The sequence below is a fragment of the Eulemur rufifrons genome, chromosome 7 (assembly GCF_041146395.1).
Source record: "Eulemur rufifrons isolate Redbay chromosome 7, OSU_ERuf_1, whole genome shotgun sequence".
Lineage (NCBI taxonomy): Eukaryota > Metazoa > Chordata > Mammalia > Primates > Lemuridae > Eulemur > Eulemur rufifrons.
Genome location: NC_090989.1, coordinates 277,246,806 through 277,269,684, shown reverse-complemented (window position 1 = coordinate 277,269,684; position 22,879 = coordinate 277,246,806). Strand labels below are relative to the sequence as shown.

At 38.4% G+C, this 22,879-nt stretch overlaps 1 protein-coding gene across 9 annotated transcripts in view; it reads left to right on the top strand.

Annotated features, from left to right (window-relative positions):
• Nucleotides 1-22,879, top strand: part of MAPKAP1 (MAPK associated protein 1) — a 237,538-nt gene that overhangs the window by 80,646 nt on the left and 134,013 nt on the right. For all 9 annotated transcript variants that reach the window (XM_069476792.1, XM_069476791.1, XM_069476789.1 and 6 more), the window contains one exon: nucleotides 19,809-19,981. In XM_069476792.1, coding sequence (XP_069332893.1) covers nucleotides 19,887-19,981 — 95 coding nt within the window. In that variant the 5' untranslated portion in view covers nucleotides 19,809-19,886. The remainder of the gene's footprint in view (nucleotides 1-19,808; nucleotides 19,982-22,879) is intronic.

Here is a 22,879-nt window from a genome sequence, read left to right as displayed (position 1 = left end):
ATATTTTTTACGTGCCCAGAGACAAGAGAAGTATGTCTTATTCATTGTCTTTGTGTATTTCTCTTGGTACTACTATTGTCACTTTGGTTTTTTAGTAAAGGAAATTGGCTTATTTGAAACGTTTGTCTTAATCCTCTATGGAAATATCAGTTTACAGGAAGGTTAAGGCAGCTCGTTTGGGCTCCTCTCAGAGTCTCTGCACAATTGTTGGAAAGGAAACCCCAGGGAAACCCCTGAGCACAGGCTTCGGAAGAGCAGTGGCTGTGCAGAAGACAAAATGCTCCAGATGCTTTATCAGGTGCTGTCTGGAGAGCAGGAATAATGGGCTAGAGGCAGAAATGCTGATGTCTCCACTTTCCCAACTTAGCACAAACATCTTCTTTATCTTTGGTGGGTTTTGGTGCCACAGAGACGGCCCCAAGAAGCTTTAAATGCGAGCATGATTGCTTTTAGAATCTTGGCTTTGAAAGCATGGCATTTGGGGGTTTCCTTGACTTGAATTCTCTTTTTAAAGGGAGTGGATACAGAGCATCCTCTGTCAGTGCCATTTCCCTTGCTGTGATGGCTTGTTCACTGTTTATATCAAAGGATTTAGGAAGTAAGAGATATAAACATAAACAGATAAATGAACAAACAAATAAATAAAAAGCTTTGCTCCCTTTGTCACATAGCAAAATGGCTTGACTGTAACATAATGGGAACACAGCAGCTATTTGATTAAAACTTCATGATTTTTCCTAGAAACTTTGAAGCATGTTTGATAATTTTCTTTTTTCCTTTTCTAATAACACTGTGACATGGGAGAAGTAGTAGCCTAGAATGCCATGGTTGCAGTGGGACTTTTGGATGCGTCATCCTGCTGGTTACTGCAGGTGCTAGTATGAAATGCCCTCCCGGCTGTTGCTTGCTTGCCTACTGACATGGCCATCCTTTGGAAGGCCCAGAAGTTGATATGTGAATTATTTGCTATTTGTCCCAATACAGTTTTATTAAAAGCAAAATAAGCAGCTTTGCAGTGTGGGGAGGAAATTTTAAGTGATGAATAAGAACTCAGGCTCTAAGACAGCTCCAGGTTGGCATCCCAGCTTTACCAGCTGTGTGACCTTGGGCAAGTTACTTCATTTCTGCAAGCTTCCATTTTATCTATAAAATAGGGAAAATAGTGGAATCTAACTCAGAGTTTTTTTGAGACTACCTAAGCTAATATTATGGATGTCAAATGTATGGGCTAGTATCTGACCTATATATAATGTTTAATATACATTAGCTACTATATTATTGGAATGGAGAGCTAATCTTAAAAAAAATGCCTTTTATATCTTGGTTGTTTTCCTATGATAGGATTGTAATTCATTCTGTTTTTGAGAATTTTCCGTTATTTCTCCAGCTCTTGATACTTATTGTCTTAGTCACTATAATGTTAGATGAAACCATATGAAATTGCAATTTTTGTAAGTCATAAACAGTTGAATACCAGCAGTTTCATATGATTCAACTTAAATATAATAGAAACTATTTGAGTATCTACTGTATGCCAGAGTGTCTACTATGCTATTTCATTCATTCTTCCTAGCTTCCCTGTAAAGTATGTATTATTTTTATTCCCATTTTGGGGTGGAGAAACTGAACAGACTTGTCTAAGGTTACACATCTGCTTAAGTAGTGAAGCCAGAATTCACACCCCCAGGTCTGTTGAATCCAAAGCCCATCTTTCTGCTTTCCAGTTTCTACCACATGAGCAGTCTTAGAGGCACCCTCCCCCAACTCCATGCCCAGTAAAGATGAAAGAGAAACTACACTATTTCTTCTTGATTACAGATGATTCGGGTTTTCTTCAAAGTGGCAAACATAATGTGGTGGTTCTGTGTTCATGTACCTTTTGTGCTTTTGTCTCTCCTTTTCATATTTGGAACACAGCGTCTGCAGTGTTGGCTACAGTCACCTTGGCTCTTTCAGAAAGGCATTATGGAATGAAAACAAGGAACCTAGGCTCTGCCTTCAATCCAGTTTTCATTGCCTGTTGTAGTTTCTCATGGCTACTATTTTTGAGCATCTGTTCTGTGTAGGGAATGTGCTAGGACAGTATCTATTTCCCTATAATTATTGAGGATAGGGGCTAAAATCCTTTACAGGGGAGGAAACTGAGGCTGAATGGGATCACATGACTTAGCTAAAGGCACAAGACCCTTCAGAGTCTATCTTACTTCAGGTTCCAGGTCTTTTCTATTATATCCCATTTCCTCCTCCCATTCTTAGAAGCCTTCTTAAAGAAGAGAAATGAGGACAGCCCTTTCTGCAGAATAATTTGTAGCATATTTTGGTATGTTATTCCTACTGAATTTTCCCTTATTTCCTTTCCCTTCCCTTTTCCTTTTCGCTTTTCCTTTCTCTTTACTCTTTTTCTTTTCCTTCCTTCTTTCATCCCTTTCTCCCCACTACCTCCCTCCCTCCCCCTCTTCCTTCCTCTAAACATACCTAATGACATTTAAAAGATTAGGCAACCACTTAATGTATTTCCTGAAGGAAATTGGGTTCTTGAAATATTCCCATTTGATTTTTTCCCTGGCACTAAAAATTATTTCGAAGTTTAATTTGCTTTCAGAGGAATTACCATCTTTTAAAATATGCTACTAAAACAAGTTGGGTTGAATTTCTATCAGTTTCAAAGAGAGTGATCTTCTCAGTGTTTGAATGGAGGCTTTTAAATAATAGGATTTTTAAGTAATTGCTTAATGGCTGAATTCAAGATAATGACATAATATGTTTTGAGTTCTAAGGAAAGCCTGTTTGACCTAGTACCCTATTTATTCCTAATCACCCAACTTTCTTACTCCATGAACTGGGTTGATGAAACCTCTTCTGTTTGCACTGGAGGTTGCACTTTATTCCTTTGTTGTTCCATTGTTTCCTTTAGGGTGAGGGAGAATAATTAAGGAGAACATCTTTTCTGAGCAGCTGGAGCCAAATTCCAGCTGACTGCAGCACCTGCAAAGATGACACCTCTGCCTCTGGGTAGCAGGGTGGGATGCCAGCCGTGGAGCCTGCGACAGTGGGCTCCAAAGTGCAGAGATGCTGCCGTGCAGTACCACTCCTGCCCTTCTGTGAGCTTCAGATGGCAGTAATACCAGCGAATGCAAAGTGTCTGTTTTAGACTAATTAGAGGGATGATTTGTGAAACGGTGGCTATTTATTTAATTAATCACCAGCACAAAGCCATAAAACCCATATTTTAAAAATCCCTGTTAGTTTGCCATGTGGTTAATAGATTGGGGCACATTAAAAAGTGACATAGTGATGTATTAAAAATGTTCCACCTAAGGTTCCTTCAGGAAGAAACGGAAGCTGTCTGCTTTTAGATGCTGAAGTGTAACCTGCCAGTACTTGACCTGTCTGAGGTTTCAGTATTTGTAAAGGCATTTATCTTTTGAATAGCATCTTCATTAGGACATCTCCTCTTGGACTATTTAAAAATAAAAAATGTTTCCAGAATAATTAAAAAGTTATAATTAAAGTTAATTTTGCTACAGTTTCTCTTAATGATGAAGTACTGCATTTTCTCATTAAATTATATTTACCATGCATAGCAGTATCTCTTATAACATAGGTTATTCTTTTCCATTTGTGGGTAAGGGAATCGTTTAATTAACTAAATAATAAATGCAATGGCATTTTTGTTGCAGCTGTCAGAATTGCATTTTGTTCTGCTCTGGTGTTATTTTTTTCTTGAGTGAGAACCGGGAAAATTGCTATACTTGCTCAGTCTCAGCTCAGGTGAATTGTCATTTTTGAATAGTAAGAATAAATATTGAATTGACTTGTTCGAGAGATGGCACCAACATTAAAATTGAGAAGAGATGACTTGGATTGTAACAAATGATAGTGTTTTTTTACACTAACTTCTGGTTGATTTTCAATATACACAAGCACATGAATATGCAGTCCATCTTGTACTTTAAATAGTATTTGAAACTAAATTTGGTATGTCTGTGCTGTGATTCACTCTTTATTAACAAAAAAATTCCTGAAATTGAAATGGTCAATGTTCCTGCTAAGCAGTTTTAATTATGTAATGAAATATTTTCCAGAATATTTTAAGATCATATATGAATATGTGTTGCTCAGGTGGATGCTTGTAAGGAAATTGTCCAGCTCTTACAATTGGGTTTCTCTGCTGTGTTGTATAATTACCTGCTCTGTTAGAAGGGGAGCTGGAATAAAACATGAGTATGTTAATGCAGCCTGGAGCTGATGTGGTGGTGATGATTACAATGCAGATAAAGCATTTCTCATAACTGCCGTTGCCTACTGGAGCCTTTGAAACATCTGGACCTTTAATTGAAAAATAGTGTGGTGCTGTGCAAGGCAGACATGCTAAGTGAAGTCACTAATTTAGAATACAAAAATATAATTGATAAAGTGTTTTATTTACATTGTATTGAAATATTCATACTTTGTTATGCTTTGTATAACAGGGAATTACCGGGTTAAATTTTCATGAATGTAGACAGTCTAAATGAGATAAATTAAGTGAAAATGTTAATGGAATTTTACATTGGAACCAGCAAACAGTTTGCTCCAGGAGGGTGTGTACTTTTGCATCTATTGGAGTCTTTTAAGGGAAGCAAATAGGTTAGATCTTATTCTTTGGTTTTTATATTTTAAAACTAAACGTCAGTTGGTAACATTGCATTTCTTGTTTTTTGCAATCATATCTTGTTATTTAGTTAAAAAAAATAAAATGTTTCTTGGCATAATGGTAAATGGCTCTAATGGCAACATTATTGCCCAATAAACCAAAGCTTTGCCCACCTCTCGGGGCAGGTTATCAGAGCCTGCCCAGGAGAGCAGAAGAGCTGGTGAAGGGCGTGCAATTAACCTTTGTCCTGCGTTCGCAGCAGGGGAACTGACCCAGCAGCCTTCCGAGGAAATCCAATTTAATTTAAAATGAATTTGAAAAGACAAATTAGCCATATCTATTTTAATAAGATAAAATCCCGACTCTCCCTGTGTCTGGTTTAGTTAGGACCTCAGAGGAGATTGGACTAAGACTCAGGATGAACATGAGGAAAATAATGCCAGGAGGCTGAGGAGAAACCCCAGAGACCCTGGTACCCAAGCAACTTGTCAGTTTCTGCAAGTGAGCAGGTCTTGTGCTGCCCATTTCCGTGGAGAATTGCAACCTGAGATGGACCTTTGTCTCATCAGACCCTTTGCTTGTATTGAAGCCTTGATGTCATATGCTGCTTGCCCATCTCTCCAAGGACCAAATTGTTATTTTCCTCCTTTGTCATTATCAAAGCACATTTGGGTACTGCCACCTGGGTAGCCAGATTTAGTAACAAATAAACCTAACAATTACTGATGAGCCTCTTAATTCAAGAGTGGGATTATCTGCGGCCTGTGAATTGGTACTTGGACCACTGCTTTTTGAATTCTGCCTACTCTTTAAGAAGCCGGTGTTCCCTTGTGTTTTTACCTCTGAAACATACTGAGGATTTATTGAACTCCTTCTGTGTGCCCAACAGCAAGGAAATGTGAAACAGTGTCTGCCTTCTGCCCATACGTGAGCGCTAACTACTCCTGGAAAGTGACCCCAGTCTCCTGCCCCAGTAGCAGCGATCTCTGCAGAGCTGCAAGTGCGGTGTTGACAGGTCAGGCTGCAGGAGAGGAGCAGCTCAGACCTTCCCTGTGGGGCTTAGCTAGAGGATGTTTCCTAGCCACCAGCCAGGACCCCCAGATCTGAAATTGGGGCTGTAGCATGAACCAGTAACCTTTGTGACTTTTCCTAGATATTCAGGCCTACCCAAGAGTTCTTTAGGACCAGGAGTCACTGTGGGGATAGGGATTTGGAGTTGGGTTGGAATCCTGACCCGCCTAACTGAGAGATTTGGAGCAGCCTACTTAATGAGCTCATTCCTCAGCTCAGGAGTGGACGATCCTCATTGGTCTGTTGGACATATTAAATGAGATAATAATGTATGAAAAGTGCCTGGGCCCTGGTAGGTGCCCAATAAATGGCAGTCAGCAGGTGTGACCTGCAAGATGCAGAGAAAGCTGGGGTGGGAGCACAAAGGCTAGGTACAGAGGAATGTGCTGTCTCTGCCTGTTCTCCCGCCAAGACTGTCAGCTCTGTAGCTGGCTAGTTTTACTTTGTGTTGCTATGCTGATTACAATTACCTAATTGAGTAGCATGACTGGCAGAGAGCTCTTTATTTTTTAAAGTACCCAGTACTGACAGTTTTTATTATCCATAGATCCTGTTATCTTCTCAGTTTTAGAAATAAAGTTTTCTGCCACATATTACTTTCCCCTTGCTTCTATCTGTGAGACATGTGAAATAAAGACCTGATAATCAGACTTTTTGGACTGCTTCTCAATTGTAATTTTATATATAGTTACAAGTAATTCTTTCAAACAGGAAGTATTGTTCTAAATAAATAATAATTTATCTCTCTTGCTTGCTGCTGTTTATATTTCAACATGCGTTTGCAAACTATGTTAAATGCAAACTTTCTCAATTGGCTTTTTGCAGTTGTATCATTTTCATAATGTAAAAAAAATAATAATAATGTATTTTCTGCTGTAGACAAGCATCTTTCTCTGTCACCAGAGGTGTAAGTTCTTTCTGTTGCCTTTTGCTATACAGAGTAACACCTATCCCAGTTTATTTCACATGTGCATTTTGAGGATGAAAGTGAGTGTTGTAATTGGAGAAATGTAAAGCTATTTATTTCCATTTTGCCTGATGTTTTTACATTGTTTGCTAGGAGGTGCATCAGGGACTTGAATTAATTATAATTACTAAAGAGACATACACTGATAGAGCAAATAAAGTAGTAAGCCCATTTATGCCAAGGCCATCTAATTAAATTCTAACTTTGGATAAGCTGGATGTGCATGAAAGATTAATTTTAAGAGGTTTTTATGACTTACTAAATAATGATTCAGTGAAATTTTTGAATTATTAAGGAATATTGAGTCTTAAAGTGACAAAACAATTAGTCATGTACATACCACTGTATAGAAATTTGTGTTTTAAAAACTTTTTAAAATTAAGGAAACTATACGGCCGGGCGCAGTAGCTCACGCCTGTAATCCTAGCACTCTGGGAGGCCGAGGCAGGAGGATCACTCGAGGTCAGGAGTTTGACACCAGCCTGAGTAAGAGCGAGACCCCATCTCTACTAAAAAATAGAAAGAAATTAACCAGACAACTAAAAATATGTAGAAAAACTTAGCCGGGCATGGTGGTGCATGCCTGTAGTCCGAGCTACTCGGGAGGCTGAGACAGGAGGATCGCTTGAGCCCAGGAGTTTGAGGTTGCCGTGAGCTAGGCTGACGCCACGGCACTCTAGCCCAGGCAGCAGAGTGAGACTCTGTCTCAAAAAAAAAAAAAAAAAAAAGTTAAGGAAACTATAATTTTTAAGATGAATATTGACATTTTAAAATTTTGTAATATTTAATCAACTGAAACCATGCAAGAAATGAATATGATATACGTACCTGAATTACTTCTTTCAATATTTATACAATTTTACATTCTCACAATACTTCACTATCTCTGAAATTAAACTGTCCTTAGGGTAGTTGGAGGGTTATACCAAAATTTCCATGTAATTTAGGAGGGTGATAATGGCTGTACTGTAACCTTTTCTAGAGATACATCATCTAGTAATGGAGCCAAGTATACATTCTCCATTGAGTTTTAATTTTAAAAGTTGATATTAAATCTTCAAAAGACTCGTTATATTATGATAATTGATAGAGCTTAAAACATGTAATTCTTCTTTATGGTTTTAAAAAAAACCTATTTTTACTTTTAAAGCATATTGATTTTATTATATAAATGATTTAATAATAAAGAGGTCTCTAAACTTATGCTAGGTGATGTGGCTTAGTTCATGCAAATTGCCTTTCACTGATATTATCATCATTATAGAAGCCATTGTTTGTATAATTAAATGCAAAGCACTGTGTAACATTAATGATCTAAAGAATCCCACAATGACTAAGAAATTTGAAATGGACGTTTTGTGTGCTTTAAGATGACTTGATTGTACCTGTGTGAGAGCACATTCTGGTGCGTGCTATAACCATCCCAAGGCTGGATGAGAAGAGAATGCTCAGGCTTTTCTCTCAAGATGGTTGAGATAGAGACCTTTCCCTATTGCCTCTGCTTCTCAACTTTATGTTGTTTGAGGGGATATTCTGTCCAGAAATCTCCCTGGTCTGAGCAACAGCTTAAGTAACAATAATAAGGAATAATTTACATTTGCATAACAGTTTGCAGTTCACAGAGCATTTTAACATGCCTTTTTACATTACATTCCTTGCCATTCTTTGGAAGTAGATTGTCTTGTCTATTTTATGGCTTAGGAAATTAACTTTCAGAGAGATTATGGGCTTGCTCAAGGTTGCACAGCTCAAGGATGGAAGGGCCACAGTACAGACCAGTTCAGTTGATTCTGCAAAGAGGAGCCTAGCAAATATATTAACCCATGTTGGTGAAAACTGCCAGTATAAGGAATTGTTTTCTGAATTTAAGTCTTTGAGAAAATGATCATTGTTTCTGATATGGTATGGATAGGGTTTCATTTCTTTCCTTCATACTTTCCCCTGTGTTTTGTGGTATGTCTTACCGATATTTGAACATGAATGATTGCTGGTTTTTTCAGTTGCTATCTTGAAACAAAAGAATTATTTGTGGCTATTACTCAAATTTTATTTCGTAACAGATTGTTTAAGCCAGTAGGGCTAGGCATTTTTATTTTATTTTTTCAAAAGTGTCAGGGCCGGGCGCGGTGGGTCACGCCTGTAATCCTAGCACTCTGGGAGGCCGAGGCGGGTGGATCGCTCAAGGTTAGGAGTTCGAGACCAGCCTGAGCAAGAGCGAGACCCCGTCTCTATTAAAAATAGAAAGAAATTATATGGACAACTAAAATATATATAGAAAAAATTAGCCGGGCATGTTGGCGCGTGCCTGTAGTCCCAGCTACTCGGGAGGCTGAGGCAGTAGGATCGCTTGAGCCCAGAAGTTTGAGGTTGCTGTGAGCTAGGCTGACGCCACGGCACTCACTCTAGCCTGGGCAACAAAGTGAGACTCTGTCTCAAAAAAAAAAAAAAGAAAAGAAAAGTGTCAGACCATCAAAATATGAAGGATTTATTTTAAATAGAGAAAAGCTTTCCTGAGAACAACAACCCCCTTTCCTTGTGTTGGGTCCAGGACTAAAGATGTACATTTGCCATAGCTGTTATAGAAAGAAAAGTTATAAAATCCTATTTTCTGTGCTATGTTGTGCTCTTGAAAGGATTATATTCCACAGTGCTTAGTAACTGAGTTTTTTTGTTTGAGGTCCTAGATAGATGAAGGAGTATCTGTGGAAGTAGAGGTGGATAAGGGCTAGAACTAAGACCAGTGAGTAAAATCTGCAGGGAGATTGCACCTCACCAGAAAGAAACATTTCAGCCCGTGGAACTGTTGGCCTAAAGACTGAAGAAGAGTCTTGTTTACAGGGTGACAGTGACCTCATCAGTGGAGGTGTTCAAGAGAGGTTGTAAGACAACCATTTGTTGAAAAGATTTTTAAAGGGGATGACCCTTAGGATTCCTTGTAGTTTCAAAAGTTGATGAATGTCAATAAAGTTGTTATTATAAAAGTTCTATAAATATAAAAGTAGGAAAAATACAATAAAGAACGAACATTTCTTGAGCATTTGCTGTGGACTAGGCACAGGGATAAGTGCTTTACATGCATAGTCTCATTGAATCCTCTCAACAACTCTGTGAGGAGGTACTTTCATTATCCATATTTTGTAGATGAGAAAACAGTGACTCAGAGCTCTTAGATAAATTGTCCAAGCACACACAGTGAATAGCATTGCTGGGAATTGAACTCAGGTCTGTCTGACTCCACAACTTGTGCTCTTAATCACCACACTGAACTGCCTCTCCAGCTTCTGTTATAATATAGCAAGGATCCTGGAGGTACCCAGATCAGAATATGACCTTGTTAAAGGAAGAGTGACAGTTGATGTTCTTAAATAATAAAAGCTTAATGGAACCAAGGTGGGTGATTCAGAGGAAATTAATGAGATATTGTCAATTTTATTTTAAACTTAATTTGTCAGAAAATACAGTGTCCAGTGACAAACTGTAGAAATGTTTTTGACAAATTAACTTGACTACAGGTGCCAGATCAGGGAAATGTTAATTTAATAGCTTTTAAGCATTCCAGATTTATTGAGGGTTAAGATAGCACTACAAAGCCAAGCCCCTAACTCTGAATGGATTTGTCATAGAATTTTATACAAAATCTATTCATAAATTCAGTGCTACCATTTTGAATGTAAAAAGAAGTGAGTTCTTTCTCTGAGCCCATAAAGCCAGCATTTTATTAAGATCAAAATGCTATAATTCTGGTGTTTGGGGTTTTTGGTTTTTTTTTAAGAGCCTTTTTTATTTCTCATAGCCATTTAAACCTAGATTAGACAGATTAGGACAGATTTTGTTTGAAATCATTACTTCTGATCAAATGAGGTCCATTAATTATCATCAGAGTAGTGATAATTTGAGACCCTTGTACCAAGTCTGCATATTGTATTTTTAAGGACACAGCCATTGGTAGAATATAGCATCCTTTGGCCCTTGTTAAGGAGGCTGGGAGGAAGATACTGGTGGAATGAAATTACAGCCATTCCTTTAAGAGAGTCTTACCTTTTAGGCCGGGCGCGGTGGCTCACGCCTGTAATCCTAGCACTCTGGGAGGCCGAGGCGGGTGGATCGCTCGAGGTCAGGAGTTCGAGACCAGCCTGAGCAAGAGTGAGACCCCGTCTCTACTAAAAATAGAAAGAAATTATATGGACAACTAAAATATATATATACAAAAAATTAGCCGGGCATGGTGGCGCATGCCTGTAGTCCCAGCTACTCGGGAGGCTGAGGCAGGAGGATCGCTTGAGCCCAGGAGTTTGAGGTTGCTGTGAGCTAGGCTGAAGCCACGGCACTCACTCTAGCCCGGGCAACAGAGTGAGACTCTGTCTCAAAAAAAAAAAAAAAAAGAGAGTCTTACCTTTTGAAGACTTCAAATAACTCTTTTATCAATTTGTATCATTACATTGTCTGGATACACTGATATATTTATTTCTGCATTAAAATTACATATAATGATCTGCTTGTGCAGTTGTGACTAATATTGCCTGCTTTTTGTCTCATTAATTGCAGAAGCCAAGCTGTCTATCCTTTCTCTGATTCTTTTCCTTAGCAGCGAAGTTGAACACTTAGCAACAGTTTTGAGATCTGATATTCAATTTATTATTGGCAAACCTTGATATTAAGTAGCACTATTAACTAAACCTCTGTTCATAAAACTTAATTTGGCTGGCTCATTTGATAATAGATATTTCTTAATTCAAGACTGTTTTGAATTGAATCCCATCTATGTTCTTCTGCTTTCCCTATTTTAGAAACTATCAAGTGCATAATTTTTAAATTGATTTTATGATAGGCAGCAAATATATAGTATTTTAATTAATGGTATCGAATAGGAAAAAATCTGGTATAGATGCAATGTCTTAATTCATCATCATGTTCAAATTCTATATATCCCAATTCTGTACCTATTCACGCTCTGTATTAGGGGTTACATTAATTTTTAAGTTTTTCCATTTTATGAGCTAATTATTGATTGGATGACCTATGGTTCATAATATTGATATTTCATGATTGGCACAGAGACACCTTCCAAAAGAGTGAGCTGTTCCAGTATATATCACAGTCCATAAAGCATTCATATTCTTTGGCCCAGTAATCTGCTTCTAGGAATATGTGTACAAACAGTTATATAAAAAAATGTTTATAAGAACATTATTTATAATAGTGAAATAATGAAAACAACTTCCATTTGTAACAATGGGAGACTAGGTTGAAGGTATCACTATATTTTATAATATAATGCAAGTGTTTAAAATCATGTGTTAAAAGAATATTGGTCATTCCATCAATATGTATAAGTAACTATTGTATGTCAGGCCCTATGTTAGGTGCTGGGGATATTTCAGAGAAGAAAGAGTGTTCCTAATGAACAGGGCCTGGGAAGTAGAAAAGGTATAACCGCTCTATCTGGGATAGGAGAGAAGTGGTAGGTCTGGTGGGTTCATTTTAAAAAATCGTCTGAGGAGACCTTTCAATTCAGCAAGCAAACGCTAACCCCTGCTATGTTGTAGGCCCTAGAGAGAATACAAAATGGATGAGGCATGGTTTTTCCCTTTATGTAATTCATAGTTGAAGGAGAGGCTAGGGAAAAAGGTGGTGAGGGTAGGTATAGAAAAAAGTGAAACTGTAAGGCCGTGCAAATCAAATTGTTAGGAGAGCAGAGAAGAGGGAACGTATTGGGACTTACACCTTCTTGGAAGAGGAGACACTTGAATTAAAGGACAGAAGAAGAGCTACATTTCTTGATTAGTGACTGTATGCCAGGCATTTTATACACATCCTATTTGCTTTTCTAAGTGAGTAAATGGAGGTTCTGAGAGGTGAAGTTACTTGCCCAAAGTCTAAGGTCTAGCAGCTGAGGAAGTAGCAGAGCCAGGATTCAAACCTGCATCCAGCTGACCCCAAGTCTGTGCTGTTAACTACTGTTCAATATACTTTAGCAGTGATAACGTGAGGACCAGATTGTGGAGGCTATGAACTGCCATGCTAAGGAGTTGGAATGCTAGCACTGGAAAGCCATTATATGTTTCCAAGTGACTGGCATGGTCTGTGATTTGAGAAAAATCACATTGGTGGTAGTAAGGAGATACAGATTTGGAGAGAGAAGGGATTTTAGAGATAAAGAGATAGCTGGAAGATTGCTTCAGTGTTTTCACTAAGAGATGATGAAGCCTGAACTGGGGCAGTGGCAGTGAGGATGGAAAGGAGAAAGGTTTGAGATTTCAGGGGCATTTGGAGGTAGCATATGAGACAAAGGAGTTAGGATTCCTACCTTGGGTGACAGAGTAGATGGCAAAAGCCTTAAGTGAGATAGAATATAGAATGAGAGACAAGGTGATGAAGAAGAAAATGGTCTTGAATATGTTGAATTTGAGATTCTGGCTGCATTTGCAGAGCCATCAAGTCATGGAGAAACCGTGAGATATGAGCTCTGGAGTATGGTTGGTCTTCGTGAATTGCATTCGTGTTGAGGAAGTTTTGCTATAGGAAGTACTTTCTTTTTGTTCTCAGACCTGCATTGGGGGCATTCACTGATTTAGGGACTGCTCTGGAGAGTGGTGTTCAACTTCACATTTGTCAGCTGATTGTAGATTTATTACTTTTTATTTTCTTTGATAAAAATTACTTAACTTGCTATAGGAAGGTATCTGAGTTATATTTTCAACTTATTTTTTGCCAAAAGCCTGTCACAGCACCTGGCACATAGTATATTCTTAATAATGTTTGCTTGATGCCTTAACATAGGCTACATTTTTAAAATTGATCCTCTTTTTCCCTTACCTAAAACTCTTAAGCCTTGAGTGGTAGTTATTCTTGTTCTTTTTATCTCCTTTTTTGTTTGTAATAATATTTACTGTTTTGTTTCTAATTATAAAGGAATACATATCCCTTATAGAAAATACAGAAAAATATAAAGCAGAAAATTAAAATCATTCATAAACCCATGTCTCAGAGGGAACTCCTGTTCACCTTTTGGTGTATTGGTATAGTAGGTAAATACAATAAGCATTTTTTTCTTTGGCTTAATGGTTCTATTGTATAAAAGGGTAAATTTTTGTATCTATGAGGCCTTTGCCAAGCCCCTTTAGTCTGGGTTGCTTCTGGGCTCGCATGACAGCCTGTATTTTCTTCCTCTTAAAACTTTTATCACATTGTACAGTGAAGACCTTCAGAAGACCAGGAGTTTGGTGAGGATCTGGTCTGTATCGTGTATTTCTGGACTTTGTTTTCAGAATCCAGCATGATGTTTCTGCAAAGGTTTGTTGAATGCATGGAGACTGAGAAAGATAAAGCTAAACCAGTTTCCCCTTTCTCTGTGTTGCCCCCTTCCCTGTGCTCCAGTTGTGCCTCAATTTCCCCAGTCCTGTATTGTGGAGCACATAAATTGCCATGCAGTAAAACTGTATGGCATGATCTTTGTTTATTGCTAGTTGCTTTTTCACAGTTAGATGTTAGGTCTTTGGAATATTGCTTGCCTTGATGTGTGATGAATACTTTTAATCCCTTGGTCACCTTATATTTTTATGTAAGTTAATTATTTTCTATTATGTTGATGGATTATTTTATGTTTTAGATGACTCCCTCTAAATATTGCAACATAGGGACTATTAGATAGAGCTAACTGCCATCACCTTGAGCTTTTTCAGAAGAGGCTACTTATTAAAAAATATATAATTTCAGGGTTTGTGCAAGGCACTTTTTCCTGTCATCAGTGCCTCAAGATGGAATTAGGAGATTAAATAGATAAAGTGCTTCATTCATTTAATAATTATCTACCATATTTATTCTGATAGTTTCTCCCACACTTGCTATTTTACTAGGAAATAAAGAAGATAAAGGGATTCATAGGAGTACCATGTAACTAACTATCTGCCCTCATTTCCTAAACAACGGTGACTGCCTTGCAGTCAACTGACAATGGCAAAGTTCCTTAGAGTCTCAATCTCCTAACAATTCTCCTTGAGCAGCTTCTCATATCTAGTTCCTTTTATTGGAGACAGCTTTAGGCAGAGCTTTCAGTATGTTTATGAGGAAAATAAGAGGGGGAGGAAGATGATTTTAAGCCTTGGAAAGTAGGAATTGATTACATTTAGAATAACTTTAGAGAAAGAAGGCATTGATGTTTAAAGTAGCAGCTTTGGTGTCAGACTGACAAGGGGTTTGAGCCCTGGCTCTTACCTGGGTTATGGAATGTTGAGCAAATGACTGTAGCCTTATAAGCCTTAGTTTTCTCAGCTATAATTTAAAGGTTATGATAGCCTATCTCTTAGAGTTATTGTGAGAATCACATGAGATAATTTAAACAAAACATTCAGCAGAATTTACTTAACAATTAGCTCTAAATAAATGCTAGCTCTTATTATAATAATCATTATTATTATTAGTTCCTATAGGATCCATTTTTGGCCTCATGTGATCCTGTAATAGGTTTGAGTAAGAAATGGATCTGGTTTCAAAACTTAGGCCCTTTCTAACATACCACTCTGCATTTCTAAAGAACTTTATAGCTTATGAAGCACATTCACATTTGTCATCCATCTCATGGAGTCTTCATGTCTTGAGATATTGTGATCCCCGTAGCCCCTTAGCTCTAGTTCTTCAGAAGGAGGAGGAATAAATAGAAATAAAAAGGGAGAGTAATGACAAGCAACTGATCTGTGTCTGAAATGGAGAATGATATGATAAACCCATTCCAGAAAGATTGGCACTGTTTTTAATTTTAACCATTTGCCTGCCTGACAAGGTCAAAACACTTGCTGTTTAGAGAAGACTTTGTTAGCCATTGAAATGATTATTTCCAAACTGAAAAACATGCATGGGTGAGTGTGCGTGCACATACGTGTATGCATGTGAGAGAGAGAGACAGAGAGCATTATGTAGGAGAATATTACTTTGTCATTATTTGCTTTATAACATAGACACAAGGCTCAGGCAAAAAAAAAAAAAAACCAGTTGATTTAATGATGGATGCTAGGTTATATGAGAAATGGAATTTCTCTAAAAGGGTTTTTAAACCAACTTTATATATTCCTTACCCTCGTACTGGTCTCCTTTTTCACCATAGAATGATAGAATATAGCATATTAAGATGGAACCACATGATTGCTCAAGTTCCTCCATTTTTATCTATGTCTGGAAAACAGACCCATAGAGGAAAGGCAAGAGGGATGGAGAAAACTAACATTTACTGAGTTCCTACCATGTGTCCTGGTGGGCATGAGTTCATTCATGCATTCGTTCTGTAGTTCAACAGATTTTTTTCTTAGGGTCTTCTTTGTGCCAGGTGCAGTATATGGAACAGTAAACAAAGCAGACTGAACACTGCTTTCATGGTAGTTCTGAGGCCAGTGAGGAAAGCATACACTGAACATGTGCATAAATAATCTCCGTTGTTAAGCGGTCTGAAGGAAACGAACAGGCTATATGTGGGAGAAAACTGTGAGGGGGCATTATCAGTGAAGTTTTCTCTGAGGAGGAGTTATATGAGCTAAGACCATAATGATAGTAATAAGTAATAATTCTCACAAGAGTCTTATGATAGGATCCTACCATTATTGTCATTTTACATGTTAGGAAACAGAAGCACAGAGAGATTAAGTAACCTGCCCAAGGGCACACATTAGAGGATGAGAAGTCAGGTATGCAAAGACCATGAAAAGACGTTTCTAGATACAGTGAATAGCACCTGCCAAGGCCTTGGAAGTGGGAAATGCAAACAAAGTACACATATACACACACATATGTGCTTATATGTTCAAAACACTTCTAAAGGCCAGTGTAGCTGAAGCCTGATGAGCAGGCAGGGCAGTGGTGGCAGATGATGTTAGAGAAAGTAGACAGGGGCTAGATCATGCAGTGCTTTGTTGGACATTTCAAGCAGTTTGAATTTTATTCAAAGTGTCATGGGAGCCAGTCATTGAAAGAATTTGAACAGGGATATAATATGATCAGATCTGAGTTTTTAAAAAAAAACAAAAAACTAACTTGTGTGGAGAATAATTTGGAGCAGGCAAGAGTATAATAGGTCAGTTTGGAATCTATTACAAAAATAGGTAAGACCTGATGGTATTTTGGTGGCAGGGGAGACAGAGAGAAGTGGGATGGGTTTGATATACATATTTTCCATTTTTTTATTGAGATAAAACTCACATAAAGGCCGGGTGCGGTGGCTCACGCCTGTAATCCTAGCACTCTGGGAGGCCGAGGTGGGCGGATCGTTTGAGCTCAGGAGTTCGAGACCAGCCTGAGCAAGAGCGAGACCCCATCTCTACTAAAAATAGAAAGAAATTATATGGACAGCTAAAAATATATATAGAAAAAAAATTAGCCAGGCATGGTGGTGCGTGCCTGTAGTCCCAGCTACTCGGAGGCTGAGACAGGAGGATCCCTTGAGCTCAGGAGTTTGAGGTTGCTGTGAGCTAGGCTGACGCCACGGCACTCACTCTAGCCTGGGCAACAGAGTGAGACTCTGTCTCAAAAAAAAAAAAAAAAACCAAAAAAAAACACCTCACATACAATTTACTATTTTAACCATTTTAAAGTATACAACCCTGTAGTATTTAATATATTCACAATGTTATATAACTATTACCACTAATTCCAGAACATTTCCATCATCCTCAAAAGAAACCCCATATCTCCCAATTCCTCACTCCCTCCATCTCCTGCCAACCATTAATCAGTCTACTTTCTGTCTCTATGGATTTGCCTGTTCTGGAGATTTCATGTAAATGGGTTTATACAAGAGTAGCCTTTTATGTCTGGCTCCTTTCTCTTAGCATAATATTTTCATAGTACATCCATGTTGTAACATGTATCAGTACTTCATTCCTTTTTATGGCCAAATAATATTCCACTGTATGGAATTTGTTTACCTATTCATTAGTTAATGGACATTTGGGTTGTTTTCATTCTTTGACTATTATAAATAATGCTGCTATGAACATTCACGTCCAAGTTTTAATGAGAAAATATGTTTTTAGTTCAGTATTAACCTAGGAGTGAAATTGCTGGGTCAGATGGTAACTCTATGTTTAATTTTTGAGAAATTGCTAAATTGTTTTTCACAATGGCTCCATCATTTTACGTTCCCACTGGCAATGTATGAGGGTTCCAGTTTCTGCACTATTTTTAGGGTTTTTTGGGGTTTTTGTTTATTTTTATTTTATTTTTTTTAAATAAATTTTTTTTATTTCAGCATATTATGGGGGTACAAAAGTTTAGGTTACATATATTGCCCTTGCCTCCCCTTCCCCCCCGAATTTTTAAATTATAGCCATCCTACAGGGTGTGAAGTGATTTGTCATATGATTAGCAATATTGGACATTTTTATGTGTTTCTTATTTATATATATTCTTTGGAGAAATGTCTGTTAATATCCTTTGCCCTTTTTTTAATTTGGATTGTCTCTTTATTGAGTTGTGAGAGGTCTTAATGCATTCTGGATAATAGACCCTTACAGATACATGATTTGTCAATGTTTTCTCCCATTCTGTGGGTTATCTTTTTACTTTCTTGATTATATCCTTTGAGGCACAAAAGTTTTTAATTTTGATGAAGTTCAATTTATTTCTCTTGTTGCTTGGGCTTTTGCTGTCATATTAAAGGACTCATTGCCTAATCCAAAGTCATGAAGATTTACCCCTGTTTCCTTCTAAGAATTTTATAGTTTTACCTATTACATTTAGGTCTTTGATTCATTTTGCATTAATATTTGTATATGGTATGGTAATGGTCCAAATTCATCATTTTACATGTGGCTATCCAGCTGTCCCAGCATCATTTGTTGAAAAAACTGTACTTTCCCCACTGAAATATATTTTTGAAGTAGATACATTAGAACTTCTTAGTGGAGTGGATAGGCAGTATGAGGGAGAAAAAGGAATCAAGATTATTGAGTTAAGCAGCTTGTTTAGTGGTGGTAGCACTTATTAAAATGAGGGGGGCTACGATTATGAGTTTGGATAGGAGGGAGTGAGGGACAATCAGATATTCCAATTTGAACTTAAGTTGTGTGCAACACTTTTCTACATACTGCATAGTGAATACATCACGTGGGTGGGAGAGAAGAGAACGAGCCAAGAGTGCAGGGCTTCCGTGAGGGAGGGGGATGACCGGCAAGTTTTTGGATAACAGAAGCAAAAAGGGAGGCGAGAGGATGGTGTAGTTGGAAGGTTTGGGTCTCAAAGGAACAGGGGTTTTTGCAAGAAAGAGAAAGTAATAGTTCAGAGGTGTTAATGGAAATAAGAATGCCTACTTGACTTCCTGGACTTGAGGATTTGGGGGAAAAAGAAACAAAACAAAACAGTCCTAAGAGGACAACAGAGGAAGCAGTACCCTCAACAACCAGCAGGTTTCAAATACGTCAGAGAGGTAGAGGAAATGTTTTTAAAAAGCAGCTGAAGATTAATGAATGTTTGCTGATTAGCACAGGAGTTCTAGAGGGCAGAGTGGAAGTTTCAGGAGGGAGGAGTAGTGGGTGTGTGGGAGGGATTGGGCAGTGTGGGGATGGTGGTTAGGACAATAATGGAAGACCAAGGGCCCTTGAACTTGTATGGTACTGAAATAAACAGATGCACTGCGTACTGGAATTAGGCCCGATAGTCTCTGAGAAGGCAAGCACTTGCTTCCAGTGCTGGGCCCTAAATGCTTCCCTAGAGAATATGGCAACTTCCCAGGCAACTTATCTTAATGTCTCAAGGAGTGAAATGGCAGTTTTCAGGGAGAGCAACTGATGCTAAGGTCTAATGGTGACTCTTCCAAGGTCACACTGAGTTAGTAGCAGAGCAAGTCTCCTAACACCAAACATCATCTCTGCTTACCACTCTTACTTGTTCATCTTAGTTGTGCTCATTTACCCTCCTGTTGGCAGAGCTCTATCCATTAGAACATTAGAAAATGAAAAGTAAAGGAAAAAACACCCTTGAAACTAGACAGTGTTTCCACTTTGGGTCCATTCCAGGCTCATAGCTGGTCTGTGCAGAAAGGATAAAGAATGGCTGTGCTGCCACAGGCCTGGAGAGCAGTGGTTGTGGCCCAGTAGGGTCTGTATGACCACAGCTGTGTGCTTTACCCTCATGCGTGTGCTCTGTCCACAGGGTCATGTAGGTACAACAGCAACCAAGAAGATCGATGTCTACCTCCCCCTGCACTCAAGCCAGGACAGACTGCTGCCAATGACTGTGGTGACAATGGCCAGTGCCAGGGTGCAAGACCTGATTGGGCTCATCTGTTGGCAGTATACAAGCGAAGGACGGGAGCCGAAGCTCAAGTAATTCTTTCTCTTTTTGGCTGCTCTGGTTTCTGGTGGTCTCCTGGCCACCCAAGCTGTACTGTAGGCTGGGTCAGACTCTCTTGGCATTGCCTGGGAACCACACCTGCCCACCGATCCAGCTCATAGTGCTCACCAGATCTTGGGCCTGTGTATCTCAGGCTTATCTCAGAGGATCTACTTGAAAAATAGATTTATTAAGTTTATAAATCCAGATATGAGAAAATGGGTTTTAGGAATTTCCAAACCCTTTTATGATCCCTGCTGATAAAAGCAGCATGGTAGGATATGAGAGGGAACTGATGTTTGTTGAGTCCCTACCATGAGTCAGGTACTGGGCTGGGCACTTCATACCTGGTATTTCATTTGATTCTCCCAGCTCCCTGTGAGGTGAGTACTATGATCCTCATTCTGCAGAGGAGGAAATTCAGGTTCAGAGAGTTGCTACTTGCTGAAGCTTACACCTATGGGAAATGGCAGAGTCAGAATTTGATTCCAGCCCTGTTAGATGCCAAGGATTTTGCATTATTTCCTTCTGCCTCGTACAGAACTTTCGGTCTGAATTTTAGTTTCCTTTATCAGTCAGTGGCTCAAGTTTTCTCTCAGTCACTAGGTTCTATTGCTCATTAAACAATTATATTAAAAATGTAGGGCATGGAAGTAGAATTTCTGTGCCTCTACATTATAACTTAAAGTTTAAAGTACTTTGCTGCATTGGCTCTCTCCTACTTGAATTTTATCCAAAAGAATTTAATCCTCTTCTAGTTTTATGTATTCCTCCCAGCAATAGGGTTTGTAATAAGGCAAATTTTAATGAATGCTTTCATTTTGAAAATGGATTCTCATTGAGACTGTCTCTCCCCCTCTCACATTTTCAGAGATAGCATGATCCAGTCAGCTGTCAGTTGTTTTTATTTTTCTTAAGGTACATTAAATTCACACATAAGATATTCTTTTAAGTTCTTATTGACATTGCCCTCCACTTTGCCTGCATAAGTTGTGGAGTTAAAGATAATCTCTATTGCTCTGGTGGCAATAGAAAGCCTTTCCCCCAAGATACCAGCTAGGCTTAGAAAAAGGGTGAGTCAGCACCGCTCCTCAAGGCTGAGCTATAATGTCATTCCTTTTCAACATGAAGTAGGAACAAGGAAACAGGAAAAGGAGCCACAAAACTAGTGACTTTATATATGTAGTCTGATTTAGTTCTTAAAACATTGTTTAGTGCAAGCACTGACACCAGGAGAGGAACTTGCTCAGGGTAACACAGCTAGTAAGTAACAGAGACAGGAGTTGATCTATAACATTTTACAGATGTGGAAACTAAACTTAGGCTAAGTAACTTTCTCAAATCACACGGTAAGTGGTAGAATTAATATTTAAACCCAACAATCTCTGAATCCAGAGCTCCAGCTCTTCACTATTACATTGTACTCTCTACCATGGAACTCTGTTGTAGGTGATATTAAAATATTTATTGAATTCATACTTATTGTAGGCACTGTGTTAGATCTGGAAATAGAGAAGTGAAAAAGGCAGTTCCTACCATCAGGGACCTTACTGTGTAAGGTAAATTGACAATACGATACAATATAATTACATACAAAATCAAGTCCTGTGAGAAGATCTAACCCTTATTTGGGATAAGAGTGGAATCGTGAAAATCTCCCTCGATTAGGTGACATCGAGTTTAAGTTCAGTTCAGTTTAAACTGAAACCTGAGGGAGCATTAAGAAAAAGTCCTGCAGAAAGATTGAGAGGAGGGTGTTTTAAACAGAGGGAAAAGCATGGACTCTGATTACGATGGCCCTCTAAGTTCATGCTTTAAATTCTACATTCTGCTCCAAATACATAGTGATGGTAAATGAAATATGTTATCGACATATTTGTACGTTAATAACAAGATCAACATCCTAGTAGACTAGAAACAGGCAGAATGTGCTAGGAGTTCATTATTTGAGGGTATTCCTTTCCTTAGTGCATGCTGTAAAAGAGTTTACCAGTGTATGAAATACTGATTTTTCTCAGGTAGCTAGTCAGGGCCTGGGTGTTCAGACCCAGTAATTCCCGGGGGTGGAAACAGTCTCTCCATCTACCTGTGTACTGTACAAATACTGTTATTTTTCTAAGTATGTCATGATGTCTAAAAGAGTAAGAAACACTGTTTGAGGGTATGAGACCAAACGAACTTCATGCCTGGGAGGGGACCAGAGGAAGACTCACTATTAGAAACTAGGAGCTGGGGTGAGACTATCTTCCCTATGAAAAGAAGCTGAACAAAACTGCCTGGGTTTGTGGCTCATTTAAAGTAAAAGTTGGATTTCTGGGGTGACAGGGAATAGAGGGCAGTGCAACCAAAACCTGGCCATGGCATGACTGTGTTTATTATATCCCTAGTGTTACCAAAGGACGAGAACCCTGAGAGGTGGTCAGTATAAGACCCGGTTCTGGTCTCGAGGCCTCTGCTTGTATGAGGGTGGAAGACTGAGGCAGTATCTATAAAAGCACTAGACGGTGAGTGGGGAGAGAGATAGAGAACAAGCAAGTGTTCCCATTCAAGAAGAGCTAGAAAATTAAAATTCAAAGTATGTGAGGATAACTAGTACCAAGAAAGACAGACAATAATCAGGAGATGAATTCAGGAAGAGAATATAATAAAGCAATCTGAAAATTAATTTCAGATAAATATGTTTAAGATCATCAGAGATGAAGGAAGGAATAATGTTCATGGTAAACTTCTAGAAAATTATGAAATAAAACCAGGCAGATTTGAATTTAGAAAAGTACAATACTAGAAACGTAAAATACAGTTATTAAAGTTAAAAAAAGAATGGTATAAACTCTAGACACAATTCAAGAGAGAATGAGTTGAAAGATTGTCGACACTGAGGAATTCAACTG